Below are 16,375 nucleotides of genomic sequence, written 5' to 3'. Positions count from 1 at the left end.
TAGTATTTGCACGTGCGTCACAGCAGCGGCTAAGGGCGCAGGCGCAGAGCCTTAAAACACGTATGGTTCATTGTGGTGGAGATGCTCTGCACCCATCATCGACACTACTGCATATTGTAGTCACGTATACAAATTAACAAAGCACCATATAGTGCGGTGTCGTTCAACAGTACCGTATAGTATTGAACACTAGTTCAATTCAGTACAGTACAACATTCATCTCTGCTTTTCTCTCACCAGGACCAGGGCTGAAGACCCTACTGTACTCTTACTGTAGCTTCAGAGACACTGATTTTGTAAAAAGCCTTAATTTATAATAAAATTTAAACCAAATAAGATCTATGAAAAGAAATACAGGCAGGGCTGAGAGAGAAACACCACCATAAAATACATACTGCAAGACAGAGACAAACACACGGAAACGGACACACTCAAGCATACCGAGATATAGACAGAGACATGCACCCAGACAGCAACACACAGGAAGATAGAGAGACAGACAGCAACATGGATGGATCAATAAAGGAGGTGAGACGAGAGCTTGTCCCTCTGGGGGCTCAGGATTCAGTGTATTTACAGAGAGCGGCTTGCTGCCGACACAACACAGAGCAACACATCGACGCGGCCACAACCACAACAAAATCATCAGGACAGTCTTAAGTATTAAGTAAGAATCTTAATAGTAATAATAATAACCCAACATAACAGAAGAGAGAGTAGTTGATATGTACAGTTCACCAGGAGCAGAAACACAGAGGAAAGAGGGGAGGGAAGAGAGATGGCTCCAAGTCAGGGAGGAGTATCCAATCTTGTTTCTGGACTTGATTTTTATTGTTTTATTTATTTATTTTTAACTCTGGTGAAAGAAATTAAACCCAGTTCTCCTTTATCAGGAGACAGTCGCAGTTGTGTCACAGCTTCATATCAACCCTTAAAAACAATAACAGCAGGAAAAATAACAATAATTAATATGTTTTCTGTGTTGAAATGCCAGTGTTCCCACACAGAAATGGACACCCAGTCAGTCACTCTCAAACTCACTCTCATCCTCTTGCACACACACTAACAGTACCAGCTCTAAAGAACATTGGGGGTGGAGCAGTGAGTACAGTGCATCAGTACAGTGTTTATATCAGTAGTGTATTTGTGCGCACAGTAAAGTTGTGGGTTTTAAGACCAAGAGACATGGTAACAGACAGGGGGAGGGGATGGGGAGAGAGAGTGTATGTTAGTATGTAAATGTGTGTATGTCAATGTGTATGTACATCAGTACTGCTGTTCACAAACCTCTTCACCCCATCTGTTTTAGTGACACCCTGACCAGTCTCTCTGGGAATAGTAATAGTAATAATAATAATACATTAAAAATCATCCTCAGAAATTGTCATTTTTATTTTATAAATTGTTTTTCAGTGGGAGTGACCTTTCACACACCGAGAGAGAGAGAGAGAGATAGAGTTAGAGAGAGGGTAACATTTTTAGTCTCTACACTGTCCCCTACTGTACTGCACTGCCCTGTGTGTACAACTGCCCCATAGCCCCCATCTTTGGTACTGCTCCCACACTCAGTCCTATCCAATCACCCCTGCTCCAATAAATATAATAAATACGTTATCTATAATTTATAGACTTTGATCAACACAATCTTCGGCACTGTAGAAGTCTCCTAACCAATATGTTCACCTCATCTTTTCTGTCTATCATCCATTCTCTCTCTCTCTCTCTCTCTCTCTCTCACTCACTCACACGGGCAATACAATAACGCCACTAGTTCAGGTAAATTGTTTTCCCTTTATTTGAATGGTTACTAAGTTTATACACCAATGTCAATGTTTATTGATTTATATAGAATATGCTTATATCCACAGACATCTGTATTTAAAAGGTCCCTTCTGAAATAATTAATATTAAGACTTTGTACGAACCAGAGTAGTTATTTAAAATTTGCAGCAGCTGCACTACCACAGTTCAGCCACCAGGGCCCGCTATTGCTACACAAGACATTCCCCCACGAGACCTGTTAAAAACCACTGTAAAATGGTTTCCCAATTAATAATAATAATAATAATAATAATAATAATAATATGGAAAACAAAAGCAAGCAAATGTTTTTTTTGGTATAATTTAATAAAAGTATAAAATTTACAACCAGAAAGCAGAATGCTCTCCCTCCCCTCCCCTCTCTCTCTCTCTCTCTACTTCTGAGTTTCTAAAACAATTCCGGCTATGGATAACCGTATGATATAAAAATGTTAAAATGAGAAAATTAATAGTGCCTCCACATTGCAGCAACAGCACTCCACCCAGACACAGGCCACATAACTCCATAGTCCTCAATTAGGTCCTATAGTACAGCACAACACAGTACAGTACAGTACAGTACAGCATGGTCTCCAGCCTGGGTCCTATAGAGCTACAGTACGGTACAGGTTAATACAATACAGGACCAGGGCTGGAGACCATGCTGTACTGTGCTGTAGCTCTGCAGAGCTGGAGACCCCTGTCAGGCAGTGTATTGTGGAAGGGGGGGGATGGGGCCAACAGAATTTGCTTTAAAAAGAAAAAAAATATATATATATATGACACTCTTCCTGGTTGTAAAAAAACAAAAATCTACACATTTAAAATAAATAAATAAACCTCGTGTTTATAAAATAAAATTAACAAAAGTAAATACCCGGCCCCCCCAGTCCCTCCCTTGTCCCCCTGCCATCACCACCACTACTACCATCAGCATTATTATTATTATTATTATTATTATTATTATTATTAACATTAATATCAACTGACTGATAATGACAGAGCTTCCTTAGTCACTGCTGGACTGTGACAGACCAGACTCTGACAGACTGGACAGGACAGTGAACTTGATAAAGAGATTATGAGCAGTCCAGTCACAGGGCAGCAGTGTCCAGTGCAACAAGCCCAGTACAGTCCAGTACAATGCAGTCAATGTCCAGTACAACACAGTCCAGTACGGACACACTGGACAATTGAACACGGTCCAGTGTGCAGTGGCTGTAGCCGCCCTGTCAGTGTCAGTGTCCAGACAGGGTAAAACTACAGTTAAAACAAACATTTGACAGTAACATTAAGAGAACTGGATGTCAGTCGGGGATCTGAGAGGGTGTGGGGTGCAGTGTGTGTTTGTGTATGCATGTATGTATGTATATGTGTGTGTGTTTATATGTGTGTGTGTGTGTGTGTGTGTGAAATTTGTTGTTCTTAGTCTCTCCTTCTGTCTGGAGCCGAAGGGGGTTAGGGGTGGGGGGGGTGGGGGGGTTGAGAAGGAGGGATGTGAGAGACAGACAGAGATAGAGGGAGGGAGGTAGGGAGGGGTGCTCAGGTGCTGTTGTTTAGAGGTCCTGGTGCTGGACTGGGCTGGGCGGGACTGCTGTCTGACACCACACTGCCCTCTGCTGAGGAAGACAGAAACAGTGGTTATACACCAATACCAACACACCGAGATACACAAATTAGTTACACAGACACACAGTCAGGGAGAGACAGTTACACACAATGTGTTTACATGGGACACGTATTCGGAACGTTGAAGAGATTGGAATACAAGAAGGTGGATTATATATTGCACGAGAAAGAGCAGTGTTTCAAAACAATTCTATACCTCTTATTATGTATAAATGTCACCCCATGCAGAGAATTCTCAGGGTTTAAACAAAATTAAAAAATCAGTTACCAGCAACAATGCCAGTGGGGCCAGTGTCACAGGATGTCCTTTTGTTTTTAAAAGTTTCATTCTGTTTAACCTGCATGAAAACACAACAGACTACTGCAGGTGTTAACACTAGAGCCGTCAGTTACAAAGTTATTATCCAATTTACCTAGAACTGCCAGAAGCCATCACATTGACTACATAGAAAACTATTTTGCTTATATGGTATAATGTTTATTTTTATTAAATCAGTCAAGACCTTGTCACTGACATAATGAACTATTTAGGAAATCTGGGTCTTGTCAATGGATGGGACAGAAGTTGGTGTGTTTTTATCACACAGTGCAGCCATCAACGCTTTAATTCTGTACAATACTGATCTGAGACGTTGCAATTGTATTACTTTCAAGTTAGCAAGCCTAAAAATGTCACCCAAATTTATAGAACTCTACACAAAACTTCCCAGACCTGACAAACCCCCAGAAACAGCCTGGCACAGGATAAAGGACAGGGGGTCACACACTTGGGGGGGGTAGAGAAACTAACCCTAATCCCTCCTATGTTATTATTTTCTATAAATGTATCTTCTGTTAATAGTATAGATCAGTATTGTCATGGCTACTGCTACGATTGTTATTATTCACATTGATTGTTTTTGTTAAAGTCATTACACCTGCTTTGGCAATACTTTCACTGGTCATGCCAATAAAGCTTTTTGAATTTGAAATTTGAGAGAGGGTGAGAAAAAGATAATATTCAGTTTTCCAAATACTAGTGGCAATGTAAACAGTGGCTGACACTGTTACACACATACAGAGACTCACACTGACACTGTAAAGCACTGTCTGGGAAACACAGACGTGGAGACGTACCGTGCGAGGTGGGCGTGGTCTGTGCGCGAGCGTGTGGAGGAATGAGTGTGGAGTTCAGCTGAGGCTGGATAGAGAGCTCTGAGAGAAAGAGAGAGATAGAAGTTAATGCAGGAAGACTGGCACTATAGTACATTCCTACACTCTGACAGACAGAGCTCCTTCCACAGGCACAGCTGGAGAGGAGATCTCTACAATTTTTATTGATTTATTTTTCAATACAGATTTTCTCCAGTTCTGTTCATAATGTTGTGATGTATAATGTGTTCAAATATGATACTAGGGGTACTTTACTTACAGCCCAGGTGCAGGTAAGTACTACATAATTGCGTCTCTCTAGGTAACATGAATAAAAGGTATACCTCATAAAATGTGGTGGTTTTATTCTTGCTATTAAAAATTTTCAAAGATTATGTATGAAAATAAAGCAGTAAAATGTAAAATTCCTGACTGATTATTTGAGGAATATTTACAGTCTTAACACCATACAGAAGACTGGATTTGTGTGTCATCTGTATATACCTAATTATATACTTGGAGAATGGTCAATTAATCAGAATGAGAAATTTGCTTACAAAATACCGGTAACGTTTGTTACCCGTTATATCCCTGCCGATTACAAACTTTCAAATCCACCTACAGACAGCATAGTGAAAATCACTGAATAATAAAACTAGGGCCCAACAGATGTATCAGAGCACCAATATTATCAGACGACATTGGCCTTTAACATAAATATCTATTGGCACATATTCCACCGATAATGCACCGATATTCTCAAACTATTGGCAAAATATTTATTTCAAATTACCATAAAATCCTTCGTGAGACTTCAGACAAACAAACATTTTTATTTGGTTTTACATTCATTTATTTACCATTATTTTTTAAGTTATGGTGCTTTAGTTTTCACTGGAAGCTTCCAACTCCACAGTGATTCCATGCACAGCGGCGCCACGCCCACACTTCTGAGTGCCGTGGTGAAACAAACACATACCCACTGAGAAACACAGGGCTCATAAACTAATAAACGTGTTTTACCAACACCCTCATAACCAATAGAAAGTGTTTTTGACAGCTGTGCTGCATTTGAGTATCCATTACCATATACTATGGCATAGATGCACATTTTTACTGAAAAGTTAAATCGCTTGTCAAAATTCACAATAGGAATGTTCACTAAAGATGCTGATTGGATATTAGCAAACAAAAACTCCAAATGACAAGCAAGCTCAGATCACAGTAAAACATCTTAAGAAAATTAGTGAAAAACAGATCTCAGACAATGTAGGATAAAACTGAAATTATACATGGTATTTATAAAACTATTTCAAATACTACATCGTGTTTTGGTTATGATTCATATTGCAAATAGATCTAACAAATGTATTAAATAAGTTACTTTTGAGGGCATTTTTAAATACATTTTTGTAAAACAAATGCAGCTGTGCTGTCCTGCCTGCGCCAAAACCTGCCACTGTGATCAGCATTAGCACTGAGGAGGACTTGAGAGAATCTGACATGTGTAAAATGCAAATATAAGCTAGACCAGCACACTATCACAGTATTTGCTCTAATGTATAGAACATGCACATTTTTCTGTGTGTGTGAAATTGCTCATATACCTTGGTCTTGGTTCCAATGTATAGAACATGTATATTTTTATATTTTTCCTTTATTCTACCGTATTCTAATTTAATTAATTTTTACAATGTTTGATTTGTGGTTATTTATGATGAAAATGAATGTTCATATTTGACAATTTGATGCAAAAAAAACTACCCATCAGTAGTGTATTTTCAATCTCTGGTGATACAATTATATTCTACATTTAGAAACAGATTTTTGTGTCCGCTAAGTTACATACATTATGACCACTACTAAATTAAAAGAAAACAGACCTTTGTTGAAATCAGATCATGGAGCATCCCAGACAAACGGAACTCCTTAATGACGTAAACAACTTACAAAAAGGAGGCTACAGAGCCTCGCTCTGACACAAATGACACCCGTGTCCTTCACCATATTTATCGTGTTGCAAGCATGACCAGTCATCCTGAACTGAGAAAACCAACCCAAAACAAGCATCCAGTGGACATTATAGTAAGTTCATCACAAGATGATTTCAGATAATGCTCTGTTGATATATACTACAAGCACAGTTACATTTATTGTGGTTTGAGTTGTACATGGACGAAAAAATAGTGGTCACAGTTTTGGAACCCAGAATCATATTTTAACATATATATTTGTATAAATGTACATCTAAACTTTTTTGTTTTGTTTTGTTAATTCCCCGTTCTAAATTATTCCTGTTTCTACATTCATTTGGATCTTTGTGAAAATGCTTTGGCAACATGTTATGACATGCCAATAAAGCATACTGAACAGAGATGCATGCGCACATCTCACACACACATACAAACATGTGCACATGCAGATGCTCTCAAACACACTGACCTATTGGGCTGAAGTTGAAGAGGCTGGGCAGCTCCCTGCCGCTGGGCAGCCGGGCGGAAGCCTCGCGCAGCTCATCAAAGAAGGCGTGGGCACAGGCCTCTAGCGGGGACAGGCGCGTCACCGGCGTGTACTCCAGCAGCCGCGAGCACAGCGCGATCGCCTCAGGAGGGGTGCGCGGCTTGAACACCTGCAGGGTGGGGGAGAGAAGGAGGGTCAACATTAAGGGTGTGTTCACACTTGTAGTTCGGTTCTCTTGGTTCGGACCAGAAACGAAGATGATACATTTAGTCCTGGTTCGCTTAGCATTCACACTTGCATGTTTAACACCGAACATAAAAAAAAGTCATAAGGATAAGGTCACAACCTGATTGGACAGCTTTTATGACGTATATTTTCTGATGGAACATTGTAAAAAAAAAAAAACAAAAAAAAAAAAACAAAAAAAAAAAACAACATGCTATCTCCTGGGCTAAATGCGCTCGTTGGCTTTGTGTTTATATGTATTCACACCAGCTGAGATCAAACGAGGAGGCCGTGTGTCCACCAAAGCGTTTTCTGCAGCTGAAAATGCCCGGCGCTCTTCTGAAAGAGCTTGAGAGTGCTTTGGAGGTGCAATGATACGGAATATCCGTGAAAGTAACGTGTTGAAGTACCTAATGCCACAGATAGTTTGTGTTGCTAACAAATACTGAATGTACAATGTCGGCACAAGGTAGAGTAATCGCTCTGGCCCTTGCTCTGGATGAAGCACACAGAGAGAAAGGACAGACGGTCGGTGTCGTATTTGTCCCGCCCCTCCTCCACTGTGATTGGACGGCTGGGTAAAAAGTGACAGTGATGAGCGCTGCGTTTTACCTAAACTTGAACATTTTTCAACTCTCAGCGACCAGAAAAAAACACCCAGCGCTCAGCGCCGGAATAGACATGCAGTACCGCGTCACACTTCTGGCTTTTTAAATATGCAGCGCTCCCATTGCAAACAACTGAAAAATACGCTGGCCTCAGGAACAAATGCTTTGGTGGACACATGGCCGGAGGCAAAACAGCACCAGGAATTCCTCCGTTCCACACTTCACCGACGATGTGCTGCAAGGACATAGTGGTTCCGACGCCTGTACCGAACATTGGGCAATATAGCTCCTATTATGATAAGAACCAGGTATGCTTGATCATTCTGTCCTTTGAAATCAAAGAATCAAGTACTCTATGGGTCGCATCTTGTGACATCACATCCTATCATTGGTCCGTTTAGACGTCATTGGTCCGTTGCGTTCATATAATCAATCGAACCGCACCAGAGCTCGTTTGGAAGTGGACCGAGACCCACTTTTCAGGCGGTCTCGGTCTGCTTGTTTGGTGCGCACCAAGGTTCGGGTGGCAGCGTTCACACTTGTTCAAATGAACCGCACTAACAGAGCAATCGCACCAGAGTTCGTTTTAATCTAACCAAACCTGCCAAGTGTGAAAACACCCTAATGCAACAGTGTTCCACACATCAGCTCAGCCAAGTAGTAAGACCTCCTCTGGGGCTCTGCGCTACCGCCTTCAGAGCTAAAACCAGAGGCCCAGACTTTGGAAAGAGTTTCCAGAACATAGATGTCATGACAAGAGGGGTCATGGTGAGGCACAGAGAGGAGCTCACAGACTGCTTCACCCCGGTTAAAAGAGGAGACACTCACCTATGGCTCTTAATAAAAGAATATGTACCTCTGACTCATACCCCGTGTGCAGTCCACAACTCCCCCACCCCCACCTACCGCAAAATTCATTATCTCATGCACTCATGATGAATCTGCGCTTAGCAGGGTATACCTGCGTCTGTGAAAAACAAATTGTTGTGCAAACTCTTCTCGTCTCTGACTGGTCTGTCCCAGAAACTGATGTTTTAGCGGGGAGAGTACCAGACAGCACCAGCTCACCTGCACCACAGCTCTCAGGGCACACCTATATCTACAGGGTCTGCACTCAGTCCCAGTGTAGTGGACTGTGCCATCACTGACAGAGACCCCAACACCATCAACAAAGCATTCATAGTGAGAGCAAATGTATCGGTCCAAACACTGCTATACAGGAGAAGATCAGGTCAGCCCAACAGCAGCCAGAACTGTGCATCCCACCTCTTCAGCCTGGGAGCTACAAGCGGAACACTGCATGAGGGAGAGCACAAGGATGGGAGAGAATCAAGCACCACGGAATATAAGGAAGCAAGCAGCAGCCCAGACACACTGTGCCTGCTTCAGCAGTTCAACACCACACATTATGAATAACAGAGGGAGCTGACAGTGAAGACATTTACAAACATCTTGGGGGCAACAGCAGTTAAAATCAGCCTAAGAATAGAAGAGGAATAAAAACAACCAGCAGAGAGAAATGAGGACAAAACCAGAATCTCAATAAACTGAGAACATTAGTCACTAAACTGAGTCATTAAAGAAAACACCCCAAAAAAACCTGAGGACACCCAGATAGCATTAACGGAGCTGGAAAACAAATTAAATCCTTGAAATGTAAAAAAGCCAGTGGGGACAACGGCATCCGAAACAAATTGAGAGTGATAGTGCTGCAGGTGGCCTCACTTATCAGAGAGAGAGAGAGAGAGAGCGCATCAGAGCACAGCCACTGTAGTGTGAAGGTGGACAACAAAAGGACAGAGTCATTTTGGCCGGGTCACGGAGTGAGACAGGGAGCTGAGTCCCACACTTTTCAACTGCTACATCCACCAGCGGACCAAAGTGCTTGAGCAGAGCACGGCCTTCTGGCCCCCACTGCACCACTCCATAGTCAAACTGTGGCTCTACGTAGACACCCCAGTCCTAATGTCCGCCCTACAGCAAGTGCTGCAGCACAGCCTGAGCATCCCAGACTGGGCCCTCGCTGCCAACCTGGACAACACTAGTCATGCTCTTCAAGAACAAAGCCAACAACCAGATGCACAAATTATATTTCACCCATGACAACATAATCCAGCACACAGCCAGCTGCACCTGCCTCAGCTTGACAGTCAGCACATCAGAGAGCTTCCTGCCGTCTGGGACAAGAAAAAGCTGTACCACCTAAAGCCCTGTGAAAATTTGTCTGAAGACAAAATCTCCCGGTGTGCGGACCAGTGACCCACCCTGACCACAGCAAGGGGGACAGGAGCCCCAATGAGGAGATGCATCAGGAGTTCTGCACACACCTGCTCCAGCTGCAATGTAGCACAGCCAACAATGGGAACTTCCCACTGCTGCTCACTGAGCACAAAAGAGCCCTGAAGTCCTGGTCCCCACTAAGACAGCATCTCAGTGACCACAGCCACACCAACCCTAGTGTACAGAAAGTGGGCTCTAACATCAGCATTGATCTCACGGGCGACAGTGTTGAATTCATCAGGAAACGGCACAAAGATACTTTACAGCATGGAGTGCCAACGCAGTCTGCAGAGGGGTTTCAGCCCAGCTCAGTACCTGACCACGGTAAAAGACCCCAAACACAGATCCTGAGCCAGTACAGACTGAGTTGCCACAGCCTGGAGAGAGAGAGAGAGAGAGAGAGAGAGGCCGACACTGGCAGACAGGTAAACCCATAGAGGAGAGTGTGAGGGCCGTGTGAACAGGAGGTAGTGGAGGATGAGGCCCATTTCTTACCGCACTGACCAAAACACACTGCCATCAGGGACACTGTTCCTATAGACTCACAAGCCTGACCACTGACCAACAGAGCAGCCATGCTGCTGGGGAGGATGCTATACTATGTATACCATGTATCCAACAATGTGATGTCAAATGTCTGTAAACACATGTTAAGAATCTGTAATTCCTGTATGTATTGTTCCCCATTGACCTGTTACTGAGTGCTTGAACAACACAAATGTCAATTAGTCATACCAATAAAGCTTTTTAGAATTGAATTGAACAGAGACAAAGAGACAGATGTGGGGGAGCTAAGTACCTTTGTCCAAGGATGTGCTTTGATCTGAGGGAATTTGAACTCTGTGTAGTTGGGGTTCATCTCCCTGATCTGTTCCCTCGTCGGGGTTCCCAAAACCTGAGAGAAAGGGAGAGATCAATATAGATTGAACAAAACAGCAAAAGGGAAGAGGAGGATTGGGGGAGGGACGTAGATGAGGACAAAGTGGGGAGAGAGGATTAAAGGCACAGTGAGAGGGGATGTGCGCATGGATTGATTTAACTTTATGTGTTATTTACTTATCCACAGTGAACTACTCAGGCAAAACACAGATGAAAGAAAAACAGATAAGCATTAGTATCTATAGTGATCTATGGTTTGTCCGTCAACCTAGTGAAAGAAAGTTTTTGACACGGTGGTCTGCCTGTGGAAGATTTGCTCACTTCATGTTGTTGAATAAACATTACTTTTACATACAAGATGTTCTGTATTCTTTCTGATCAGCCTGCATATTACAGGGACATTGCCCTAACATCTTCTCAAGAAAGATGGCAGTGGATGCTTCATCCCAACATAAGACCCATTCACACTGACATGCCAGCAAAATCCAGGCATGAACCCTTTCACACAGAAAACGGAGAAAGTTGGCATTAGTGTTGTAGCCATGGGAACGAGATGCTACAGAAGCATGTGGATTCGGGAGAGGGAACAGGAACCAATATTCTGAAAGTGTCTATAAAAGTTTGACAATTTCCCAGTTTTTTCAAGTTTCCTGCCATTGTGTTTACTGGGTTATTTGTTCGAACAAAGGCGCCGGTTTGGTTCGGACTCACTAACAGGAACAAATAGTCAGTAGGGAAACGCAAACAATATGTAAATCTAGTCGTGTTTTCACGCTATGACCAAGTCATCAGTCTGTATGGTTGTGTTTTTGCGGTGTGATCACAGGACCCCGTGAACACAGTATGAGACTCGGCTCTCGGTTCATGGTTGCGTAACATGAGGCATTGTATGCCATAGTTAAATATAATAAATTAAAAAACATTACACTGTGTATATCTATATCTACCAAAAGTCTGGGTGTGCAGATCTGCAATTGATCGATTGCTCAAAACAACTGAATTTGTTTTTCATTTTGACAATGTAGAGATATTCTGCATGATTTATTGGTATATAACTTCTGACATGTGTATGACAATAGTTTGCATTACATACATCACCAACCTGTTGGTTCATCCATAACACTCAGAACTGCTGTGACTACATTATTTTCAAACTCTGCCATTTTTAGCGACCCGGTCCGTTTTTCATTACAGTCACAAGTTCTTGGTCAAAGCTGGTTTAACTTGGTTGTGTTGTGGTCAAAACACAAAAATGCCAGCCCTCCCAAGCCTCTACAAGTACACCCCATCCAGTGGCAGCTCACCTTGATTATCTCGACGAGCTGGTCCACGCCACTGTCCCCAGGGAAGATGGGCTGCCCCAGGAGCAGTTCAGCCAGCACGCAACCGGCTGACCACACGTCGATGTTGGCCGTGTAGTCGGTGGCACCGAAGATGAGCTCCGGTGCACGGTAATACCGGGAGCAAATGTACGACACGTTGGGCTCCCCGCGGACCAGCTGCTTGGCACTGGGAGGGGGAGAGGGGACAGATTATTGTGGTTATTATAGTTACAATAACTATGATGAAAGATTGGGGAAACAGGGAGGGGGGACAGAGAAAGTTGTTAAATAGGATTTGTACATTAAATCATTTGTACATTAACACCACACTGAGAGACAATGGAGGAGTCAGATACATTGACACACACACACACACACACACGGGCTGCTGTAACCTACCTGCCGAAGTCGCACAGTTTGAGGATGGCAGTCTCAGGGTCCACCAGCAGGTTCTGGGGCTTGATGTCACGGTGACACACGCCTTGGGAATGGATATAGGCCAGGCTGCGGAACAGCTGGTACATATACACCTGCAGGTAATATACAGACAGAGAAGAAGAGAAAATGTGAGAAATTTATTTTGTAAGTCGCCCTGGATAAGGGCATCTGACAATAAATAAAAATAATAATAAAAAAGAGCACGAGACAGAGACAGAGAGTGAGAGAGTTGGAGTGAGTTTCAGGGAGAGAGAGAAGAGGGAGCATCTTGCCTTGACGTAGATGATGGGGATGGTCTGCTTAGCCTTGCTGAAGTGGCGTGCCACCCTGTACACGGTCTCAGGCACAAAATCCAAGACCAGGTTCAGATACACCTCATCCTTCTGAGAGAGAGAGAGAGAGAGAGAGAGAAGAGAAGAGAAGAGAAAGGGGGGAGGAGAGGGTACAGGTAATAAAAATTAAATCATAATGATACTATCAATACTAATAATAAAATAACTAAAAACCAACAAAACAAAAACAATTATAACAATACCAACACTTATTACAAGAAAAACTATAAAAATCCCAATGCGAACAGTCACAGATTACCACGATGACCGTAATAGCTGCCAGTCCTCACCTTCTCACCACTGGAGTAGAAGAAATAGCGCAGACGTACAATGTTGCAGTGATCCAGCTTCCGCATTATCTGTAGCTCCCGATTCTGAGAGGAGAGAGGTCTACACTGTTATATACATCTCTATACAGTGTACTTAAATGACACTCTACAATCTACAATCTGTAGTTAGTTATATAAAGAACTATACATTGTCTATATTGTTAGATAAAGCTCTATACAATGTCTAAATGGATATAAATAGCTCTATAATCGTGTTTATTAGAGTTAAATACAGCTCCATACAGTGTCTGCACTAAAACATACAGATCTAATCTGTCTGCAGTGTCTAGAGTAAAACATACAGATCTATGTCTGCAGTGTCTTTATGGAGTCTACTGTATAAAAGGACATTTTGATAAGGAATTTATTTTGGCATTGTTGATGGATTTAATTGAATCGCTAATTCAGAGTGCGCTGCAGGCAGGAAAAGTGAAAATTGTTAACGCAAATTCTAAATTGCAGCAATGTCAATTTTAAGTGGTTAGCTGGTCTGTCTGTGGTGCCAGACTAACTCCCATATTGTTAGAAGAAAAGTATGACTGATTTTAACATTAAAACATGTTACAATGGCCTGTAAAATATTTTTGTTCATTTAAAGTTTACATTTTTTAATAAAAAAATAAAATCAATCTAAATGCAAACAATGTCACTATCCCTCATGTAGCAGAACTGCCAAATTTAATACCAGCCCATACTTCCTGTTGTATGGTATTCTCAGCTCTCGGGTGTCTATACCTTGAATCTCTTGTCCTGCAGCACCTTCTTAATGGCCACCATCTCTGTGCTGTCTATCAGCCGGGCCTGGTACACCACACCAAACGAGCCATTCCCAATAACCTTGACGTCTGTGTATGATACCTCCTGTGGGCGGTCAGGGCCCTGTCCCGGCGTGGCCACTACTGTCGTCACCTTGCTGTCCCCTGTAAATACACCCCCAAAACGTCAGTTCCAGTCTGCTTTCACACCTGGAGAGAAGTACCAATTGAGGCACAGCGTATCAGTTAGTCATCCCACCCTCCAGAAGTGTTCACCTCAAAAACAATGCTGGACTCTGAGAAGATCACCGCCTAGGAAGAAGGGTCCCCAGGGAAGATCCTGGAGATCCACAGTACAGTACAATACTATGGTCTCCAGCCCTAGTCACGGAGAACTACAGTCCAGTACAGCAGGGTCTCCAATCCTGGTCCTGGAGATCTACAGTACAGTACAATAGGGTCTCCAGTCCGAGTCCCGGAGAGACGCACTACAGTACAGCAGGAGTCAGTACCAGATCCCAGTAGCTCTACAGAACCATCGTTCGACAACATTAATTCAGACAGAAGTATCATGAATCCTGTTTCCTGATCTCTCGATTTCGCTATATTTTCGCTCCAGCTCACCGAAAACTGAAAACAACAAATGTTTACTTCATTAAACCCTTACAAACGCCGATTTCATAATGTATTCGAAAGTTACTTTACAAAACTGCCACAGTCAACAAGATACCTCTAATAATTAATGAAGCAGAAAGTACATTAACAAAGGAGCAAAACGGACAAAGATTATTTTTCGTAAATAAGCATTTTCGTTTTAGTAGATAATTAAGTAATCGCTCGGACATGGAGCGGCCTCTGGCTTCCCCTTCCTCTCCTCGCCCAGGAGGATAGAGCTTCAATCCCCGCTGTTTCCTTACGGCACAGTCCGTCCCACCCCTCTCCTCCCCCGGCTCACCCTCCTCTCCTTCCCCCGACGCCCCGATTTCCCCGAGGCCCCTCAGTCTCTCTCTCTCTCTCGTGAGCCTTTGAATAAACCTTGCATTTTGGGCACTGATTTACAGAATGAGTCTAATCCCATTACCACACCACTATCACTCGCTCTCCTCGTCTCGTTTGCAGACGTAGGCTGCTGTTTTAATCTTTCAAAACAGAAGAAAAACGAAGGAGTTACTCACTGCCCAGTTTCAAGTTTCCGAACCCGCTCGAGCTGCCCCCCGAGGCCTGCGAAGCCCCGGACTTTCCTGTGCCGCTCCCCCCAGCAGTGACCGCTCCGGTGGCGGCCGGGGCGGCTCCGGGGCCCCCCGGCGGCTCGGCAAACGAGCTGGTCCTGGGCCGCCCGCTGCCGCTCATGTCTCTGTGCGAGGGTGTCGGGGTGGGGGGGGTCGGGGGTCCGTAGTTCGGGCCAGGCGGGCAGCGACTGTCCGTATTTTTGTCGCTGATAATCGTTATGAGAGAGACTGTATTAATATCGTATCAGTGTGTATTTCAATCCCCGTCTCCCTCTGTCTCTCTCCCTCTCTGTGTCTGTCTGTCGGAGCTTCTACAGACCTGACGCACCGGCTGATCACACTGCCTTCTGGGAAATTGAGTTCATTTTCGAGGGGTTCCTGGCTTGCTTGCTTCGATTTCATCGACCACCAAACGACTACAATGACCGAGATGCCAGTCGGGAAACCCTTCTTTCGGCACCGCGTATCGCTCGGGTATTTGCATACAAAAGGAGAGACCATAGATACATAATAGGAAGAGATTGTTCCTTGCATTAATGTACTGTGTAGCTGAAGAAGATTTCTTTCCACCATCTTGGGTGAGCATAAACTCTGCTCCTGACAGCGCTCTATCAAAACGGTAACATGTAGTTACACGGAACGTTATCAGGAAGTAATTTATTTAGCTTCAATAAAATAGGATTTCAACGCATGACGAGTTACTATGTTACCCTTTAATCCCTGATGTCTAGCATTGGAACCATGTAGCAAAAAAGCAAAAAACTAACAAACATTTATAAGACAATCTTGTAGTTATCCATACCCTTATATCAATTATGTAATGAGCAGATACGGGTTAGCATACACACATTCGTGACAAGACGGAAATTTGAAGATGCAATGAAACTCAAGATGACTTAATTCCTAAATCATTAATGGTTAATTCAGACAATGCTTTATATCAGTCTAATGATACTTC

The 16,375-nt window shown here is 43.2% G+C and overlaps 1 protein-coding gene across 2 annotated transcripts; it reads right to left on the bottom strand.

Moving 5' to 3' along the window:
* Nucleotides 1–541: 541 nt before the first annotated feature.
* Nucleotides 542–15,764, bottom strand: gsk3ab (glycogen synthase kinase 3 alpha b). 2 transcript variants are annotated; one of them, XM_066719422.1, is made up of 10 exons: nt 15,364–15,764; nt 14,169–14,353; nt 13,395–13,478; nt 13,045–13,155; nt 12,734–12,864; nt 12,317–12,521; nt 10,933–11,028; nt 7,003–7,189; nt 4,546–4,623; nt 542–3,419 (listed from the first exon to the last, which is right to left on the bottom strand). In XM_066719422.1, exons 1-10 carry the CDS (start codon nt 15,536–15,538, stop codon nt 3,343–3,345), a joined length of 1,329 nt encoding a protein of 442 aa, XP_066575519.1. In that variant the 5' UTR covers nt 15,539–15,764; the 3' UTR covers nt 542–3,342. The 2 variants fall into 2 exon arrangements, with proteins under 2 accessions (XP_066575519.1, XP_066575520.1); XM_066719423.1 differs by having other exon boundaries at nt 542–3,416.
* Nucleotides 15,765–16,375: the final 611 nt, after the last annotated feature.

The sequence above is a fragment of the Amia ocellicauda genome, chromosome 12 (assembly GCF_036373705.1).
Source record: "Amia ocellicauda isolate fAmiCal2 chromosome 12, fAmiCal2.hap1, whole genome shotgun sequence".
NCBI lineage: Eukaryota > Metazoa > Chordata > Actinopteri > Amiiformes > Amiidae > Amia > Amia ocellicauda.
This window is presented reverse-complemented; position numbering and strand designations above follow the sequence as displayed.